Here is a 17,826-nt window from a genome sequence, read left to right as displayed (position 1 = left end):
AAACCTCCAGGAATATGTCCAACCAAAATTGGCAACCCTAAATTGGCATTGGCACTTGGATTACACTATTTATTCCAATGGATATTCAAACTTCAACAGGCTTTTTGTTGTTGTTGTTAAAATTACTAAAAAAAAAAACCCCACAAAACCCCAACCCTGCAATCTGTCAGCTTTCAACAACAGAAGACTCCTTTACTTCAGCCCATCAGAAACCAGTTTAACCATGCAATCTTTTAAAGGTATAAGTTTTTCTACTCAATATTGTACTTCAGAGACAAGTCAGAACCAGCCATCTAGCCCCTCATGTAGGTGCCTATGTACCAGTTTGGGGAACACTGCAATGCTCATGCTCCTACCCTCCCAAACCTGTAGGCAGTTAAACCCCTCTAGGTCTAAGTTTTCACATTTAAAGTTTCCTAGGCACCTATATATCTCCTTCTGGAAATGTGCACTGCTGTCCCCCTCTAGGCATCTGGATGCCTATCTCCTGCCTAAGACTGAGGCCAGGTCTACACTAAAGGGGAAAGTTGAATTAAGATATGCAACTCCAGCTACATTAATTACATAGTTGAAGTTGAGGTATCTGGAGGTTCCACACGGTCTTCACAGCAGAAGGTCAACGGGAGCAAATGTTCCCATAGGCTTCCCTTACTCCCCATGAGGAGCAGGAGTTCCAGCACCATCGGGATGCCCTCCGAGTTCAATTTAGTAACTCTTTACTAGACCTACTAAATCAAACTCCGAAAGATCAATCCTACCAGCATCGATCTGCCCCACAGTGATTAAGTGGCCTCAGAGTGATGCATGAATTGGGGGAAGACAGGCAATCAGCCCAACCAGACCATTCTTAGTGGATTGGATCGTGTAGGCGAGCTCATACAAAAGAGCCATGGGAGGAGAAGATGCCCCTCAGAACCTTTAGCCAAGTGGTTAGGACACTCAGTTGGCATGTGGGAGACCCCTGACTCGAGTTCCTCTTCTGCCTGATGCTTACTCTAGCTATCAGGTGATAGGACAGACTCCAATGGGGTTCACTCAGTCTCTCCTGTTGAAACTGTTCCACTCTAGGTTATGAAAAGATACATGGAAGCAGAGAGCTGGATCCTGGTTCTTTCACATCCCAGGTGAATGCTCTCCTGGAGAGGGTACAGAGCTGAGAACCACAAGCAAAGATAAGTACTCTTGATAACCCAGACTTAGCCACCTATATCTCTGTGAGAGGCAGACTTGCCCACCCCCACACCATATTGGCATTGCTCATTGGCTAACAGAGGCAGCTTGATACTCAGCATGCTGGCTTTTGTGGATTACAGTCTAAGGTACCTATCTCTCCCCATTCACTGTACAGGGAACTTAGACTCCCAACATACTGCTGTTCCTGCGATTTTTCATGGTGCCTAAAAGTTAAGTGCCACAATGCTGAGCATTGCAATGCTTATGTCCCTTAGTGCTGCGTGTCTCAAACTGTGGGTCCCAACCCTCTGGGGGGGTTGCGAAAAACTTAGAGGGGGGTCACAAGCAACTTAGAGGGGGGTTGTGGTATCACAAAGTTTGAGAACCCCTGCCTTAGTGCATTTAAGCCGTAGTAGTTAGGAGCAATTCTTTGTATCCATCTTGTGATTTATATTGTTTCTTGAATTGACCTTTCTTCTGTGCAAGATGCTTGAAGCCAACGTACATGGTTATCCATTGTCTGGCAAAATTCCAGGGAATTTTCATTATTTGATTAAATAGAACAATGGGTTACTGCCCCTTTCAGTGCATCAGCTATAGGTAAGAACTAATACTCTCACCAAATTGTCTGATCCCAAGTTGGCAATTATCTCTTTGAAACATTCTTTTCAATTTTCACCAGCTGGAAATTTTGAATAATTTTAAGAATCATAGCAGCTGTTCTCTCTCTGCTCTTTTCAGCGTCCGAAACTGCCACAGCAAGCAAAGGATGGCATTTGTTCAAGTTTGAAAGCCATTTTGGCCATGTGGTAAAAGGGAGATCAACATTATGAATAAAAGTATGGGCCCCATTCTGCAAAGCAATAACACTTACAAGAAGCTGTGGAGCTCTTTATTGTACCATTGAAGTCAATGCTAAAAGTTCTGCTTAATTTAGAGTTGACCATGCAATCAATATGCCTTTAAAATATCTGAATTCATTCCATAAGACCATTTACTTTATTATGTCGTTTTAGTTTGTTTCGTTTCTCCAAATAGAACTTCTATTGATTTTAATAGGCATTCTAAGGCAGAGACTATAGGACCAGGTTAAATGGGCACACACAGAAGAAGTGTACATTGTCATAGGGCCAAAACTAATGACCCTTCAAGCCAATGGACATTTTGCTCAAATAAACTTTGCAGAATTTGGCCCCGTGTTACTCAACAGCATGACTAGCCTGCAGCTCTGTAGAAGAAATAAAGTGAATAAAAATAGCCCATTTAGTGTACTATTTTTATAGAATATATTATCCTCCAACATTCTACTGGCACTAAAAAATTGGAGCAGACTTCACCAAAGAAAGAAAAGAGAAATGAAATTTGCCTGTCTGGTGGAACAATTGTTTCCTGTAACCCTCCCAGAAACTAGTATTTCCAACCCTTCAGCTGTTCATAATTAGAATGTTAGCTTATTAAGTGTCTGGCCAATCTCTCAAAGATGTATTAAACTTCCTATTGCCTCTCACCACTGAATGTTAGCTATATTTTCTATTTTAAATTTAACTTTCCATTCCCCCCATAGGTAACTTCAATTTCCTTTACATTTCCCACAGTTTCAATGATATGAGTCAATATATTTTCTTAATTTTCTTGGAAACAAATGGTTTACCTAAGAGTTTTTAAGAAGACTGTTCGACATCATAATCACCTCCCTGGCTTTGGCCCTAGTCCTATTATACACATCATCAAGATCTCAACTTTAAATAAAGAAATAAGCCACACATACCAGATTCTGTGACAAATGAGACTGAAGAGCTAATAGGCCCATAACCATAGGGATTCTTTGCTTGGACTTTAAAATAGTACCTGCAATAAATAGAGTAAAAGCATTAAAATAGTGTTGATTCCCTGATAACTCAGCTGTAAAGACTAAAAAGATGGGGCCAGAACAGCAGCTAATGTAAACCAGGGTAGTTCCATTGGGCTCAAGCACCAGAGAGTTTAATGGAGTTATATCAATTTATACTAGTTGAGCTTTTTGGCCCTTTGTTACACACATTTTCACAAAAATTGTACTGACATATCCACATTTGCTGAATAAAAATAAATAATCCAGGCTAATTATAGCCAGTTTGCATCATACAGCATGTCTGAAGGAAGGACTTGCCAAAAGGAATGGAATAAAAGATCAAAACAAGTCATAAGATATGTTCCAATCTCAGTTACAACAATATAAATCCAGACTTACCTCCACTGAGGTCAGTGGCATTCACTATAGATTTAAACTAGCATACCTGAGATAAAATTCTGCATTTTTACATTTCTTTAGAAATGCTACCATTTCTAGATGAACAATATTTGAATAATATGAGAAAAGTTACATATGTTGAGTTTTTCATTTCTCATCAAAGCCCTGATTCAGCTACTGAAGCAAATGCTTAACTTTAAGTGAAAATTCCTAATAAAATTCAAGTGCTTAGCTTTTCTTTTCCATGGAGTCCCCACCCTTGGGAGCAATGTAAGTCAAATGCAAGCCAGTGCTTACAAATTGCCAGAAACCAGGGAGCAGCACTCTTTGGATCAGAGTCATTGCTGAGGCAAGTCATTGGTAAAGCATGTGGACCCATCAGATTTTTGGCAAGATCCTGAGACCACCTATTTGGTGGAAGTGGGGAACCCCAAACCTTCCACTTAGAGGCTGGGGTTTGTTATGGCAAAGCTGACAGGAACTCATAGAGGTTGCTAATCACAGGGCTGCTACTGACAAAACAATAAGATTTCATGTTTGCAAATGCTAAGTTTGTTGCTGAAATGAAACTAAATGTCTGCTCTTCAGAAACAGTACTATAGAAAGCAGGAGGCAATTTAAGTCAGTTACTAGGCAAAAATTCTAACTTAAAATGCATGATTTTTTATAAATGCGTATGTTACGCTTTTCTCTTTTGTTGCTGCTTGCTTAATTCCACTCTTGCAAATAAATAATAATAATAATAATAATCTTTAAATGATGACGCTTTTCTCTTTTGTTGCTGCTTGCTTAATTCCATTCTTGCAAATAAATAATAATAATAATCTTTAAATGACAAGTGTTTGGATTTTGATTTTGCATTTCATCCAAATCAAGTATCTCCAGAAGCACAGTGCTTCCTAAAACCATCCATGATCAACATAACTGGGTCAGTGCTCAGAGGGAAGAATGTCACCATATCCCTCGATAATCTTCCATCCAAGCAGTAGGCCAAATGCTTGTGAATCTTACAAAAGCACTGTGTCACATGCTCTGGCTACCGGCCATGGTTAAATACAAAAAGGAAAAGATCAATTCACTTTGGAAATTAGGGGTAGAATTCTGTTTTCAGAGTGGTGATATTAGAGCCCAAGAGAGATCAGCATGGGAGAAAATCGTTAGGAACCTTTGAATCAATTATCGTCTGTGAAAAATGGCAAACTATCCTGATCTTCCTCCTTTGCTAAATCCCTTCCGTAGGCTCCCAGCCTGCTCCAACCTACTATGACCTCTGTTTTCCAGTTCCTCAGCTCCTCTTCTCATCCTTAACAAACCCATACTCACTTTCTGTGTCCTTCTCTCCCAGCCTTTTACCTGAGAGACATTCCCCTTCTCTTCAATGCTACACTTGTTCTTTATTTGCTTTATGGGGCGGGGGAGGGTGTTGAGTTGTGGGGACTGTATGGTACATCCCTCTAAGAGCACTTAGTGGTGGAAGCAACAAGGAAGGGGCTTTTACAGGGGCTACAAGGGTCATAGCAATTCTGGATGCATCCAGTGTGGGGGTTGAGGGGAACACTTTAACTAATACAGCTGGTCTTGGCCTTTGGAGGTAGGTTATTAACCCCCTCTTTGAAAGTAACCAGTTTCTGTGTATATCATACTGGACTAGCCAAAGGATTTTAGGGAATGTTAAGGAGAAGATTCTTTGGATTACACATCAAAGATAACAAGACTTGATTTACCTCAAAACTCTGCCTCTCTCTCCCCCTCCTTCTGCCAACCACCTGCTAAAGAAGTGGATCCCCTTTTATTTCAGTTGGACCATAGCGATCAGTTTAATTCCAGTTTACACGGGCTCTCATTAAGGCCTGCCTTTGCAAGGAGCGGGGCAAGAGACTTCATGTTTTTAAAAAAGCAAAGAGTTTCTCCTTTACCAGACCCAAAGCCTGGTTCCCACAGACCCCTCCAGCTCATCAGCGATGACCATTTCATACCTAGTTAGCTAACTCTTCTGGCCCAATTGGCTGCTGAGAGGAATCAACTTATGCACTAGTATATATAAAAGCCTTTGAGTAACAGATGTATCTCCTGGCACAGGAAAGTGCAGGTGGTCAAAATGTAGTGACATTTTAATAAAAGAGGTCATGCAGCTGAACTACAGCATGTTGACTTCCTTTAGAGCGCACTAGCAGAGAAGGACAGGAGGTATGGGGCACTTACACAAATTAACTGATATTTTATTTTTGATTCATAGGGTTTATTGTCCTATTTATGGACAAACATTGAAAAAGGGGCCAGATTCCAGCTGCATCATGATCCTCCCTTGTATTATAATCTGTAGCAGCTCACATAACAACAGCTTCCAAGGGACTTCAGTCCACTTTGGTTACACCCCTGCTCCCACTGAAAGCACAGCCCTTCACTGGGGCTGGTAAGGGCTATGACACAGGAATTGGTTGTACCATTGCTACACCCATTGGTGATGCTCCCTACGCTCAGGAATCCCCAGAAGAGAAGATCTGGGTAGTTTCCAAAGCCTACATAATACAAAGGGAGGTGAGTAAAGGAGAGAATTTATCTCCCATTGCTTTAAGCCTACAGGTTCTGGTCATATAGTAAATTCAGAATGCAGCCTGGGTGTTATTCCAAAGAACAACATTTGTTTCCGTGTCCTCTCTTCCGCAGCACTTCTCTTGTATGCATATAGCAGCCCTCCCCCCATCTCCAAGTCCTGTCACACCTCTCTTCCAACCAACACCCTACAACTGGACTTCTCAGGAAAGAGAATCCCATCTAATCCCTATTCCAAAAACTACAAAAGAATAGCAAACTCAAAGATGGAGGAAGTGTGAGCATAGCAACACTCTATTACCAAGCATCACTCATATGATTTCTGGTTATATATTTTTGAAATGTCTAAGCATTCCCATCAGATAAGGAGAGATGACCCATTCAAAAACTGACAAGAAGATGAATGGGGCCTACAAGGAAATCATTAATTGAATAAAAAGCCATTCTTCAGCCTAACACCAGCCCTCCATGGTATGCCAATTTTCCCCTCCACCAGTCCTGCTTATGGTATGAAACATATTTCTGTTCCTATAAGCAATAAGTTTATCAAAGATCTAAATTTAACAAAGATTGACATGTTCTCAGTTGCCCTCCCACCAGCAAGGTAGGGTTCTACTATTCCATGGGGCAGATCCTCATCAGGTGTACCCCCATATGTCTACCTCATACGTCTGAGGCATCTGTCTCTTTTCTTTCGCTGTGGTCAGAAACCAACAATTTTTGGTCCACTCTTGTTTTCTGCAAACAGTTCTGAATGTACTTAATGGCTGCATGATGCCCACAAATGCAATACACACTGTGGCAAAGAAAGCCACGTGAATGGGAGGAATTTAGGAAAGTTGTGTTTTCTCTTCATTCCCAACGCAATGCTTTCATTATGCAAGTATCTGCCAATGATTTAAATACTGACCCCTACTTCCTGACGGTGGCCAAGAAGCATTCAGCACAGCCAAGAAGGTGGGGGACCAGAGCACAAAAAACACACAGTGGACGTGTGTTCACTGTAACAGTTAGCTCAAGTGAATACACTTGAGTTACCTTACTCAAGTGAGAGGGACTACAACGTGAAGCAGCACTGATGTTACACAGAGGCATATGCGGCGGGTATCCTAGGCAGGGGAAGGCACTGCCTCGCCTAGCCCTGTGCCATGCCTGCTGGCCAGCTCTCTGGAACTGTGGCCCATGGCTCTCTGGAACTCCAGGACCAGGGCAGGCTGGGGCTGTGCTGCACCATCCACTGGCTCTCCAGAGCTCTAGGGCTAGGGAATCATGTTTGCTTTTTCTGAAACAGCGTCACTGTTGACTCATATTTAGCTTGTGGTCCACTGTGACCACTACATCCCTTTCTGCCGTACTCCTCCCTAGACAGTCGCTTCCCATTCTGTGTGTGTGAAACTGATTGTTCCTTCCTAAGTGGAGTGCTTTGCATTTATCCTTATTAAACTTGATCCTATTTACCTCAGACCATTTCTCCAATTTGTCCAGATCATTTTGAATTATGACTCTATCCTCCAAAGCAGCTGAAACCCCTCCCAGCTTCGTATCATCTGCAAACTTAATAAGCATGCTCCCTATGCCAATATCTAAATTGTTGATGATTAGCAGTTGACAAATCACCATAATTCAACTGCTACATCCCCACTGCATACTAGCTCCAGCATCAGCAGTACTCACGTTTCAACCCTCATCCCCTGAAAGGCCAGTTGAGCGGAAAGCACCACTAAAGATTTCTGTGTGTGGTTGAGAGTCAAGTTGGGGCAAAACAGGAGTCAAAGCTCATGTAATCACTTTACAGAAACCAATTTGATGTGTGTTCCTTTAACCATGGGCTTTTAGCTTGCTTCTCAGGGGAAATGAGAGCATCTTAGTGCCTGTTTTAATTTACACAGCCTGCTAATAGTTCCAGAGGCCTTTACTGCAGCAGTTAAGGGCTGCCTCAGACATACTCCCTTCTATCAGGTCACACCTTCTGAACCAATCACAGGGAAGAGGCTGGGATAGGACCAGCATGATAGCTGAACACCAGTAAATTATCCCTCCCACAGGGAGAATCCACAATGAGGTCAGTGAGGTGGCTTTAAGGCAGCTTTGTTATGGGGTGCAGTACAAAGGTACTGTGACATGGGTTAGGATTTGGTTCAACACCTGCAGTAAAATCTGAAAGAGTGTGTTCCAGCTTAGTTATCTGTTGTAAAGATTCAAATACAGCTGTCAATCAATCACAGTTAACTCAAGCAATTTAATCAAAACAAATTAACTAAACTGAAAAAGTAGTTTTAATTACACTGTTAAAACTAATAGAACAATTTAAATGTATTATAAATATGTTTGATGTTTTTCTTCATTTTTAAATGTACTGCATTCAGTTACAATACAGAGTACAAACTATTCAATGCTCATTTTATATTATTATTTTTATTATAAAAATTTGACTATAAATAGATGACAGCTCTTTGCAGTTTTGGGCAGACAAGAACATAGGGCTACCAGCACATGCAATACCACATTAAATTTGTATCACGTGACATTTTTAGTGTCAAAGAAAAAAATATTTCATCCTAAGAAAAGTCCCTTGGCAAGTGCATCTCAGAACAGGGGCAATTTATAATAGATAATAAATAACAATACAACCTGACAATCCTACAGGGCCTTCTATCTAAAGAATCCAATTAGTTCATTTTATCATCCATTTATCATTTCATTATTTAGCGTTATAGCCAATTTATAAGCTATTTGATATATAATGCTAAACATACTTAAGTTATAGAATTACGTAAGTATATGACTGATGAGTATCTATGAGCAATGAGTGTGTATCAGGTTCACAAATAAAGCATGACTGGAATGCAAGGCCTACAGGCTGAGGCCTGTAAGAATTTAGATTAGCCCTATTAGGCTTTAGGCATAAGAACACTTGACATGAATGGATGACCTAAGAATAACCCTATGCCAATAAGGTTATAAGACTACTATAAAAGATGTGCCAATAACACATTATAGAAAAATGGAATACAATAGATTCAGTGTTTAGTCCCAGTTCACAAGGCAACTGATTGTATTATCATAGAATATCCTCTCACAACGGTAGCATGGACACATGTTGTACGCAGCTGCTAATGGAGAATAAGGTGAATGAAGAAACAACCTATGAAATATACAGCACTGAAGGGGTGTGAAAGCACAACTATAGAAACCATCATCTATATGCACACGGTGTTAGGCATGGCCCAAAGGACAATATAAGAGAGTTCCTTCATTGGGTAAAAGTGGGAAGAGCCCACAGGAAACCCCAGCAGGAACCATCCCTCTATTGATGATCACCAGTAGAGATCAGCAAATGAAATGAATAGGCAACAGCCTTAAAAGAAACAAGAGGAAGCATTTTCTCACACAATTCACAGCCAAACTGTGGATCCCTGCCAAAGGATATTATGAAGACCAAGACTTTAACAAACAGGGTTCAAAAAAGTAGATACATTCAAGGAGGATAGGTCCATCAATGGCTTATCCAGGATGTGTGAGGATGGTGTTCCTAGCCTTTCTTTGCCAGAAGCAAGGAATGGGCAAGAGGGAATGGATCACTTGATTACCTGTTCTGTTTATTTCACCTGGGGTACCTGGCATTGTCCACTGTTGAAAGACAGGATACTGGGCTGGATTAACTTTTGATCTGACCCATTGTGGTCGTTGTTCTGGTCCATTAGACACTAGAACATCTTTGAGGATGTGAGTATGACTACAGTCTTAGTTATCGCATGGTTTTGTAGGATTTTATATTCTCAGGTAATTGTAATTTTACTTATTGCTTCAATAAAACTTGCAGTACGGATAACACTTTGCACCTGTGATTGGGTCTGTGGTGACTATCCTTGGTCTTCATGGGCTCTTGGAATCTCCAAATTTGAGAAAGGCACAAGAGGTGATTTTCACTCTGTTGAGCTTGAAACTGTAGCAACAGGAGCTGAACCCATGATGGTTTAATACTAAATTCAATTTAAATTAGGAAAAGGCTACACTAAGAATCTCAAAATGATTTACAGTCACTAAAGTACATGAAGTGGGATACAATAAATCCTCATCTCCGGTGGAAAACCGAGGCCACCGAACCAGATAGCCAACAACCTGAGCAGGCCCCTGAACAAGGCGGGGGGGACAGTGCAGAATTCTAACTCTGCACAGACTCTCACTGTGGCAGTGTGTGGCCTTGGGCGGAGCCCTCCATGATGCACGGAGCATGTTGCTCCCCTGCCCAGCCTTCAGAACCGCATGAAGCATGTGGTGCTGTGGTCCAGCAGCAATTTAAAGGCCCTGGGGCTCTGGTCACCACCACAGTAGCAGCAGCAGGGAGTCCCGGGCCCCTTTGAATCGCTAGACCCCAGGACAACCACCCTCTTTACCCCCACTGTCGGTGGGCCTGCCACAGAAGCTAACTGAACTGCCCAAGTTCCCATTGCAAAGGCCTGATCAAAACCTCATTGGAAACAATGGAATGATTATTTACTTCAGCAGGCTTTGGGTCTGACTCTCACTGTGGCAAAGTCGTATCACAATGGTTCACAATTCTGGGTGCCCTGAGCAAGACATTACAGAGGCAGAGAAGAGTGCTTTAGTGCAGAAAGGGAATGGGTGCTTGAGAGCACGCCGCTAAAAACCGACTGGCCCCAGTATCCTTTGCAAAAAGCTGATGAGCTATGGGAACAAAGAGGACCTTTCAAGACAGAAGGGCTCTGTTATCTGAAATAGTTTTAAGATGTATTCGTTAATATCATAAGGAGTCTGATCCTGCTCTCATTGAAGTTAATGGGAGGTTTGCTATTGGAGAGGCTCCCACAGACCTCAATGGACATTGAATCAGGTCCTTCATTAGAAAAGCTGATTATATGGGGAGCAGGGGAGAGATGTGGTTTTGGAAAACATTAGAACAAGTCAAAAATTTCTAAGATACTGTAGAATTTTGAGCTGTTCAATGTTCTCCCAACCATGCTATCCAGGGTCTGACAACTGCTTTAAACCTTGGTCTGAAGCTGATCCTTGATTATGTGCTGTACACATGCCAGTTACCAAACTTAAATACCTCTCATGTGGAAAGATGAGCACCCATATCAGCACTGGTGTAGTAAATCTTTCTTAATCAGAGATTTCTCATAAAATGCACACCCTGCTGTGAACATTCCAGTCAAAATTTCTTCCTCCAGTTCATGTTTTCTCAATTAGGTACTCCTCACTCAGTGGTTATGGAGTGGTTTTTAAGAAAAAAAATGCAGTCAATTCCGGTTGTGAATTTGGAATATACATTATATTGGCTAAAGCAGACAATTTTTTTAAACAGAAAACCAACCCCCTTGCCACAGGCAGTACTGTGGTGTGTCTGTTAAAACAAAGTTCCCCTGCAAAGTGCATAGCAGAGGCCATGTCTCAGAACAGAGTTATGGAAATATATCCTTTTTTCCCCTCAGGCTAAAAATTCATATAATTGTTTTACTCAGAATCTCTAGAACCTCCAACCATTGAAATAGGCACTTAAAAACTGGCAAGGAATTTGCCCTGGTATCTAGAATGTGACTTTTATTGTTTATGTGAAAAGCTGTTCAAATTTGGCCATGTGATATGTTTCTGAACATTTCAGTTCACACTTGTTCAATAAAGACGTTAGAATTTGGCCACTAACTTCACTGAAGATTCCATCTGTACAGAGCATGTTCCAGTTCAGAGTTTCAGCAACATTCTCCTTGCAATGGCTGCTCTTAACAGCCAGGAGCCTGCCTGATACCCGGTGCTAGAAACACTCTTGCTAGGTCTACACTCGCGGCTTCTTGCGCGAGTTATATGCAAATGAGGCTAAGCATGGAATATCACCGAGCCTCATTTGCATACCTAATGAGCCACCATTTTTTTCAGAAGAGGCTCTTGCGCAAGAAGGAGTGTCTACACTGCCCTTTCTTGCACAGGAAAAACCCTCTTGCGCAATGCCGTTACACCTATTACTTTTCAGGAAGAACGGCATTGCGCAAGAGGGTTTTTCTTACGCAAGAAGAAGCAATGTAGACACTCCTTCTTGCGCAAGAGCCTCTTCTGAAAAAAATGTGGCTCATTAGGTATGCAAATGAGGCTCGGTGATATTCCACGTTTAACCTCATTTGCATATTACTCGTGCAAGAAGCCGTGAGTGTAGACATAGCCTCTCTGTGGTGCTTTCAGGGTTCACCCTGTTGGTGTCCAGGCAATGTGGAGGAGGTGAGGAGCTATCTGGAGGACACAGAGTGGGAAGACTGGCAGAAGGAGCCAGAATAAGGACTGAAATAAGAAGCCAGAGGAAGTTGGAGAACTAGGACTGGGGCACGGAGCCAAGTGGGAAGGAAGAGGAGCACTGGGACAAAGAACTGCTAGGACACTGGGACATGAAAGTGGAATGAATGAAAACTTAGAGGGCAGATGCTATTGGGGACTGTGAAAAGGACAGGCTTGAGGAGCAAGAAGCAGAAGGGATCTGGGTTGGCAGCAGTCAGGAACAGAAGGGTCTGTAACCACTAGAGTGCACATCCCTCAGAACCTTGGAACATAACCCAGGATTCCTTAACCTCAGTGTTCCTCCTCTTCTAACAAATAGCTGTGAAAGCCACTGACAGAATGCGTGCCTCCCCACTAAAAGCTTAATCGTCACCTCATAGACATTTTATGGGTTGGCACATCTGGCTGTCACGTATGCCATTCATGTGGGAAGTTATGATGCCTTATTACCGCTGAAGCGCTGGTAATGTTTTGCATTAAAGCTCAAGATTATGAAGATGGAGTACATATTGCTTTTTGGTGTCTGCTAGGAGATGGAAGCAAAAGCCTTACAGAGTGGGTCATCAATGGCATTGCAGGCTATATGAAAGGGGAAAGGTATGCACAAGTCTTTCCCATTAATGCCTTGTTTGTATTCTTTTAAGGGTTTGGGTGGTCAGTGCGTGCTTCTGCAGCCTTCTCTGCTGCCAAGTGAAGTTTCTGTTAGCTGATTTCCTAGTTCTTCATACAGGTTTGGGGGACTTCAGTGGATAGCTCTCCAGGGAGCTGCATCAGTCTGGGAGCCAGAGGGAGAAACTGCACTGCTGAAGCAACTCCTGCCTTCACTGACCCTTCTGAAGAGTGTGGGAGGCTTGGATGTGCTTTGTGTCTATAACAGTTTAGCTTTGTTTAAAAGTTACCAACAGCAAGTACATCAAGAGCAACACTCCATGCTGAGCAATGACAGCAAAACCTGGCATCTGGAAAGGGAAACTCCATGAAGGATTGTGTCATTACTCACTTCCCAGAGCACTCTGTACCCTTTAATAGACTTCAGGCAATTGGATACTGTGAAGAGCACTGCAGCAATGGGGTGTGCATATCTGTGTTACACGAGCAAGCCTTCCTATTGCACTCCCCTTTCTTCTGGGACTCCCATCCTTTCTAGTATGAAGCATACCTCTTAGCCTACAAAAGATGCCAAACTAAAGCACTACCTGTATAACCCTCACTCTCTTGAGCAACACCGGGGAATTGAACTATTGTCCTCAAGAACTAAAAGCATCACGCTTGCCTGCTTGTGCTAAAGAGAGGCAGGCTCTCACATTGAGCGCAGTCACAGATTCATGTCCTCTAAGGATGAGGCTCAGCGCTGGATGCATAAAGAACACTGACTAGTGGGTTATTCAAGTAAAGTGTACAACAAGGGACTGAAATGTGAAATGTGTGTGGGTGATTCAAATGACAGATGATCATAGGATAAAATCTGCTTTAAAGAGGTCTCCTTGCTGCATGAATCACATACAACCATATTATACCCCCAGAATAGATTATGAGCAGGTTATGAATCCCAGGGCCTTGAAAATACTTTAGCTAAGGAATAACTTAGTTAGCCCGTTTGTAGAGCATTGCTGGAGAAGGACGTGACACACACTTTTCCCAAGTGGGTTACACACTACTTCCTAATCAGCAGTAGAAATCAAGCCATCTCTTCCTAGTGCTAGAAGGGGAACACAATTTATAGTGGTTAAAAGTAGGATAATTAAAACCAGTTTTGCCATTCTGAGAGGCAGTATGATGCAGTCAATACAATCTGGAGCTATTGGGCTAGAGACCTTCAGTGACATTGCATAAGCCTCAGAACATATTTAAAATAATGGATGGGGATGGGGAGTGTTCAATAACTCTTATTAATAGTCTCCTACATTGCAATTTATTGTCTTAGTCAGCTGGAGTGGAGCTGCCCCCTCTCCTGCCTGTGGTGTGACAGGTCCAGGTGGTGGGGGTTGCTTTAGCATGGCCAGTGGCTAAACCTAGGGCCTATGTATTCAAGCACCTCATACAAAGGTGTGGTTTTTCAGGGAATTAAATTTTAAATCACACAGGGTGAGATTTTTGAAAAGTTCCTACGGGAGTTGGACATTCAACTCACAATGAGCTTCCGAAGAAGCTGGGAACCTAGCACTTAAGCATTTTTTAAATTCCCTCCCACTGAGCTTTATAAGTTACTGCAAGCCCTTGAAGTGTAGCCAGGAATGAATAAAGTGGCAATACACATTCACCCCATACCATATTTCACATATATATTCTGAAGCTTGCATATGTGCCTTTGACTTTGTAATTCACTTCTCCCATTTGTCTGATAGAGCCAATGTGAAGCATGAGGCACGCAAAGTGTTTTTCATGATTTTATTTTATTTTTTCTGAACAGGTTGCTTGGATTACTTAAATAGCTTGCAGATTACTTTCTGGGCCAAGTTTTTTTATGCTGATCTAGATCAACATATCAATACTTAAACGTATTGCTCATCCACCCAGGGACAATGTCAAGTCTTATGTATTTATAACTAGATGCAGGATTTCTGTAATTTGACTAGATTAGTTCTGTTAGGTCTAGATTTGCTGACAAGCAGATCTGCACAACTCTACTAAGACCACGAAAATGACTAAAGACTAGTGAAAATTGTTTGAAATTAACCAAACTGTTACCTTGTATTTGGCTTCAGATTCTCAATAGGTAAATGAGTAGCCCCTGCAGTCCTGGTTGACCACTTGTTCCTTATAAAATCATCATAAGATGCACTGTAAACCAAGTAACCTGCAAAAGGAAGAGAGAAAAACAGATCAGCCACTAGCATTTCAATCAATGGTATCCTGAGGCTTAGCTGCTTTGAAAAATGTTAAGCATCATAGAGCAAAGACATCAGGGCTCTCTAGTGATGCTTAATATAAAACCTACCCTTTATTCCCTCAGTCAGGGATGTTAAAAACATGTATTTGTGTAAATGCATAACTGCTGAAATGTTAAGTGGTTACATGTTTACATGCAGGCGGCTCCGTGGGAGTTGGAACATGTGGGGAGATGGCTTTAAAGCCAGCTCCCCACAGGCACCAGCTTCCACCTACCCCCCTACTGCCTTTGGTACAGAGGTAGCGAGGGGTGGGGGAGGTGTTGTGCATGTAACCATTATGTTTAACCAATGAGCCTAGGTTTATCAGTTAAACATGTTAACAAGTACACGCTAACATCCCTACTGTGTATCTGCATTCTTTAAAAGTGCTATTTTAAATTATATGGTTATTCACATTTCCAAGGAAGTTGGTTGTTTCTTCAGAGCTGGAGCTTGCACTAGGCCACTATCATTTTTGGTGTGACTACACTGAAGTCAATGGAGTTAAGCCAGGGATGAACTGGACCATTATGTTTAAATAACACTTCAATTGTGACCCAAATTGACTAGTATGAAATAATGTAGTAGATGAGGCTGAAATGTCTTTCTCCACTATTTTACTTTAAAATGTGTTGTAGCCTCAGCTGGTTTAAATTTTCATAGCTTCGCTAACTTTAGTGAGTCTAGCCCTGAGGTGTCAAACTCAGTCTTGATACAACTCCAACATCTTGCTGGTAATTACTCAAGTGAATTTTTTTTTAGACTTAGGGAGACTAATCTATTTCCCCTGACATCAATGGTAAAACTCCCATTAACTTTAATAGGAGCAAGACAACACTTACTACTCACTCTACAAGGTGCTGCTGTTACAAGCTTGATGCTCACTCATTCTGGAGCAAATGCTAATCTCAGCTCTGTATGGGGAAGGCTGGATATTCTGCATTAGAACACTGCATGGAAATCCCATTGAGGTCCCTAAAGCTCAAGTGTAAATGTAAGCACAGAGATCCAGGGTGCATATTAGACCACAGGAATTTGCTCTGCATTTGAAAAAGAACGGTTTCCAGCATGGATAAAGACCCTGCATTGGTAATGTATGTCAGGCTTTTAAAACAGGAAGAAAAACGTCAAGAAAAACAGCAAAATGGCATCATTCAACTCTGGCAGTGTCAGCTACTCCGTCTGATTCTCCTCCATATGCTTCCAGTTTCATGATGGCGTGACTCTTCTCAGATGAATGGAGCTACACTTTGTAAAAGTGGAGCAGTACAGTCAGATCTACTGTGCTCTCTTTAACACTGTCCTTTTCAAAGGAGCCTCAAAGAGGCAGGGTCTCAACTCCCATTGAACTTCAATTGGGATCAGACACTTTTCTTTCCCCAGGCTCCTGTTAAAATCCCAGCCTAACATCACTCTTGTTTCCTGCCGTTTCCATTAGCCAATACTTTATATTTCCAATTATATCTGAATAGCACAGGGGACACAGACTTTGGGTAATCAAGAGGGCAGGAGCCATTCAGACATTCAGCAGCTCAATGGCCTCCCTTGTGGCCAAAGGCTCATTCTCCTCATACGTGCAGTCCTGGTTTGGGGTGGGGGGAAGAGGTGTCTTTGCTCTGCCTGCTCACTTGTTCCTGTGACAACAGTACTGAAGAGGGCTCCTTGCACTGTTGCAAGCTGGTGACCCCATCCTCCTCCTCGCGGTCGTGGCTGGAACTCTCTGCTCTATCATACTAACCTCCATATTATCGGAATCCCTTCTATGACTCCCAGCATGAAAAACATAGGGAGCAAGGAAAGGGTTTGGGCTAATAGTATGAGTTTACTATATGTAGCTATCATGCTGTACATAGTGAGAAACAACTTCCCATAAAGTAAATCTGCAGTTCATAGGTGGCAGCCAACCTCTCATTCTAGTTCCAGGGCACCAACACATGCAAATTGCCTGAGAAGCACTCAGTACAGGCATTTCTCACAATGACATTTTCAAATACGGTTTCTCTTTCCATTGACTCAGGCAACATTGAACACTGTTTACATTCTGTCCTGTGTGGGTATTTCATTATTTTTTTCTCTGGCTTTAAGCCAGCACACCTGTGTGTTCTCTGTAAATATGGAACAAACTGGAGTGGATGAGTGGGGGAAATCAATAATCTTCTCAACTAGCTGAAAGTTAAATAAAAGCAAGAGGCTATGTGGTCTTGTTAATTTGGTAACATACAGTATTTAAAAAATACGACTAGTGACTTTAGGGCCATGAACAAATATTTTGAACATCTGGAATTCTCTCCCTCCTCCTCACCTTCAATAAATGTCCTTAGGTAGAAAGAAAAATGTGTTTTTCATTCCATCCCGAATGAAAGCAGTTAGTTAAAAATATGCAGCAAAAAATCATGGGTATGCCAGAAAAACCTTTCAAGCCTTCTTTATTCATCGGAAAGAGGGGAAAAGGAGCATAAGCTTGATTTTTAGATGGAAGAGTGCCTACCAATCTCAGAATGCTAGATCAAGAAATTATAACAAGCTATATTATAACAATGACCCATATTACACATAGCTGTAAGAGTGAAAAAGGCAGCAGTTCATCTCAGAAAAAGGTGCCAAGATCCAAGCACTGCATGAATCCCAGGAAAGGTAAAAAGTTGCATCGAACATGGCCAAACATTACTCGTGTGACATATTGCTCTAAAACTAACATAATTAGTGACATTT

General features: G+C 41.9%; 1 protein-coding gene across 2 annotated transcripts in view; it reads right to left on the bottom strand.

Moving 5' to 3' along the window:
• FNDC1 (fibronectin type III domain containing 1) overlaps positions 1 to 17,826 on the bottom strand; it is a 129,275-nt gene that overhangs the window by 11,790 nt on the left and 99,659 nt on the right. For both annotated transcript variants that reach the window (XM_075924558.1, XM_075924559.1), the window contains exons 15-16: positions 14,933 to 15,041; positions 2,942 to 3,021 (exon numbers count right to left, since the gene is read on the bottom strand). In XM_075924558.1, the coding sequence (XP_075780673.1) occupies positions 2,942 to 3,021; positions 14,933 to 15,041 (189 nt within the window). The remainder of the gene's footprint in view (positions 1 to 2,941; positions 3,022 to 14,932; positions 15,042 to 17,826) is intronic.

The sequence above is a fragment of the Pelodiscus sinensis genome, chromosome 3 (genome assembly GCF_049634645.1).
Source record: "Pelodiscus sinensis isolate JC-2024 chromosome 3, ASM4963464v1, whole genome shotgun sequence".
In the NCBI taxonomy this organism is placed as follows: domain Eukaryota; kingdom Metazoa; phylum Chordata; order Testudines; family Trionychidae; genus Pelodiscus; species Pelodiscus sinensis.
The sequence above is the reverse complement of the archived record's forward strand: the minus strand, read 5'-3'. Positions and strand labels throughout refer to the sequence as shown.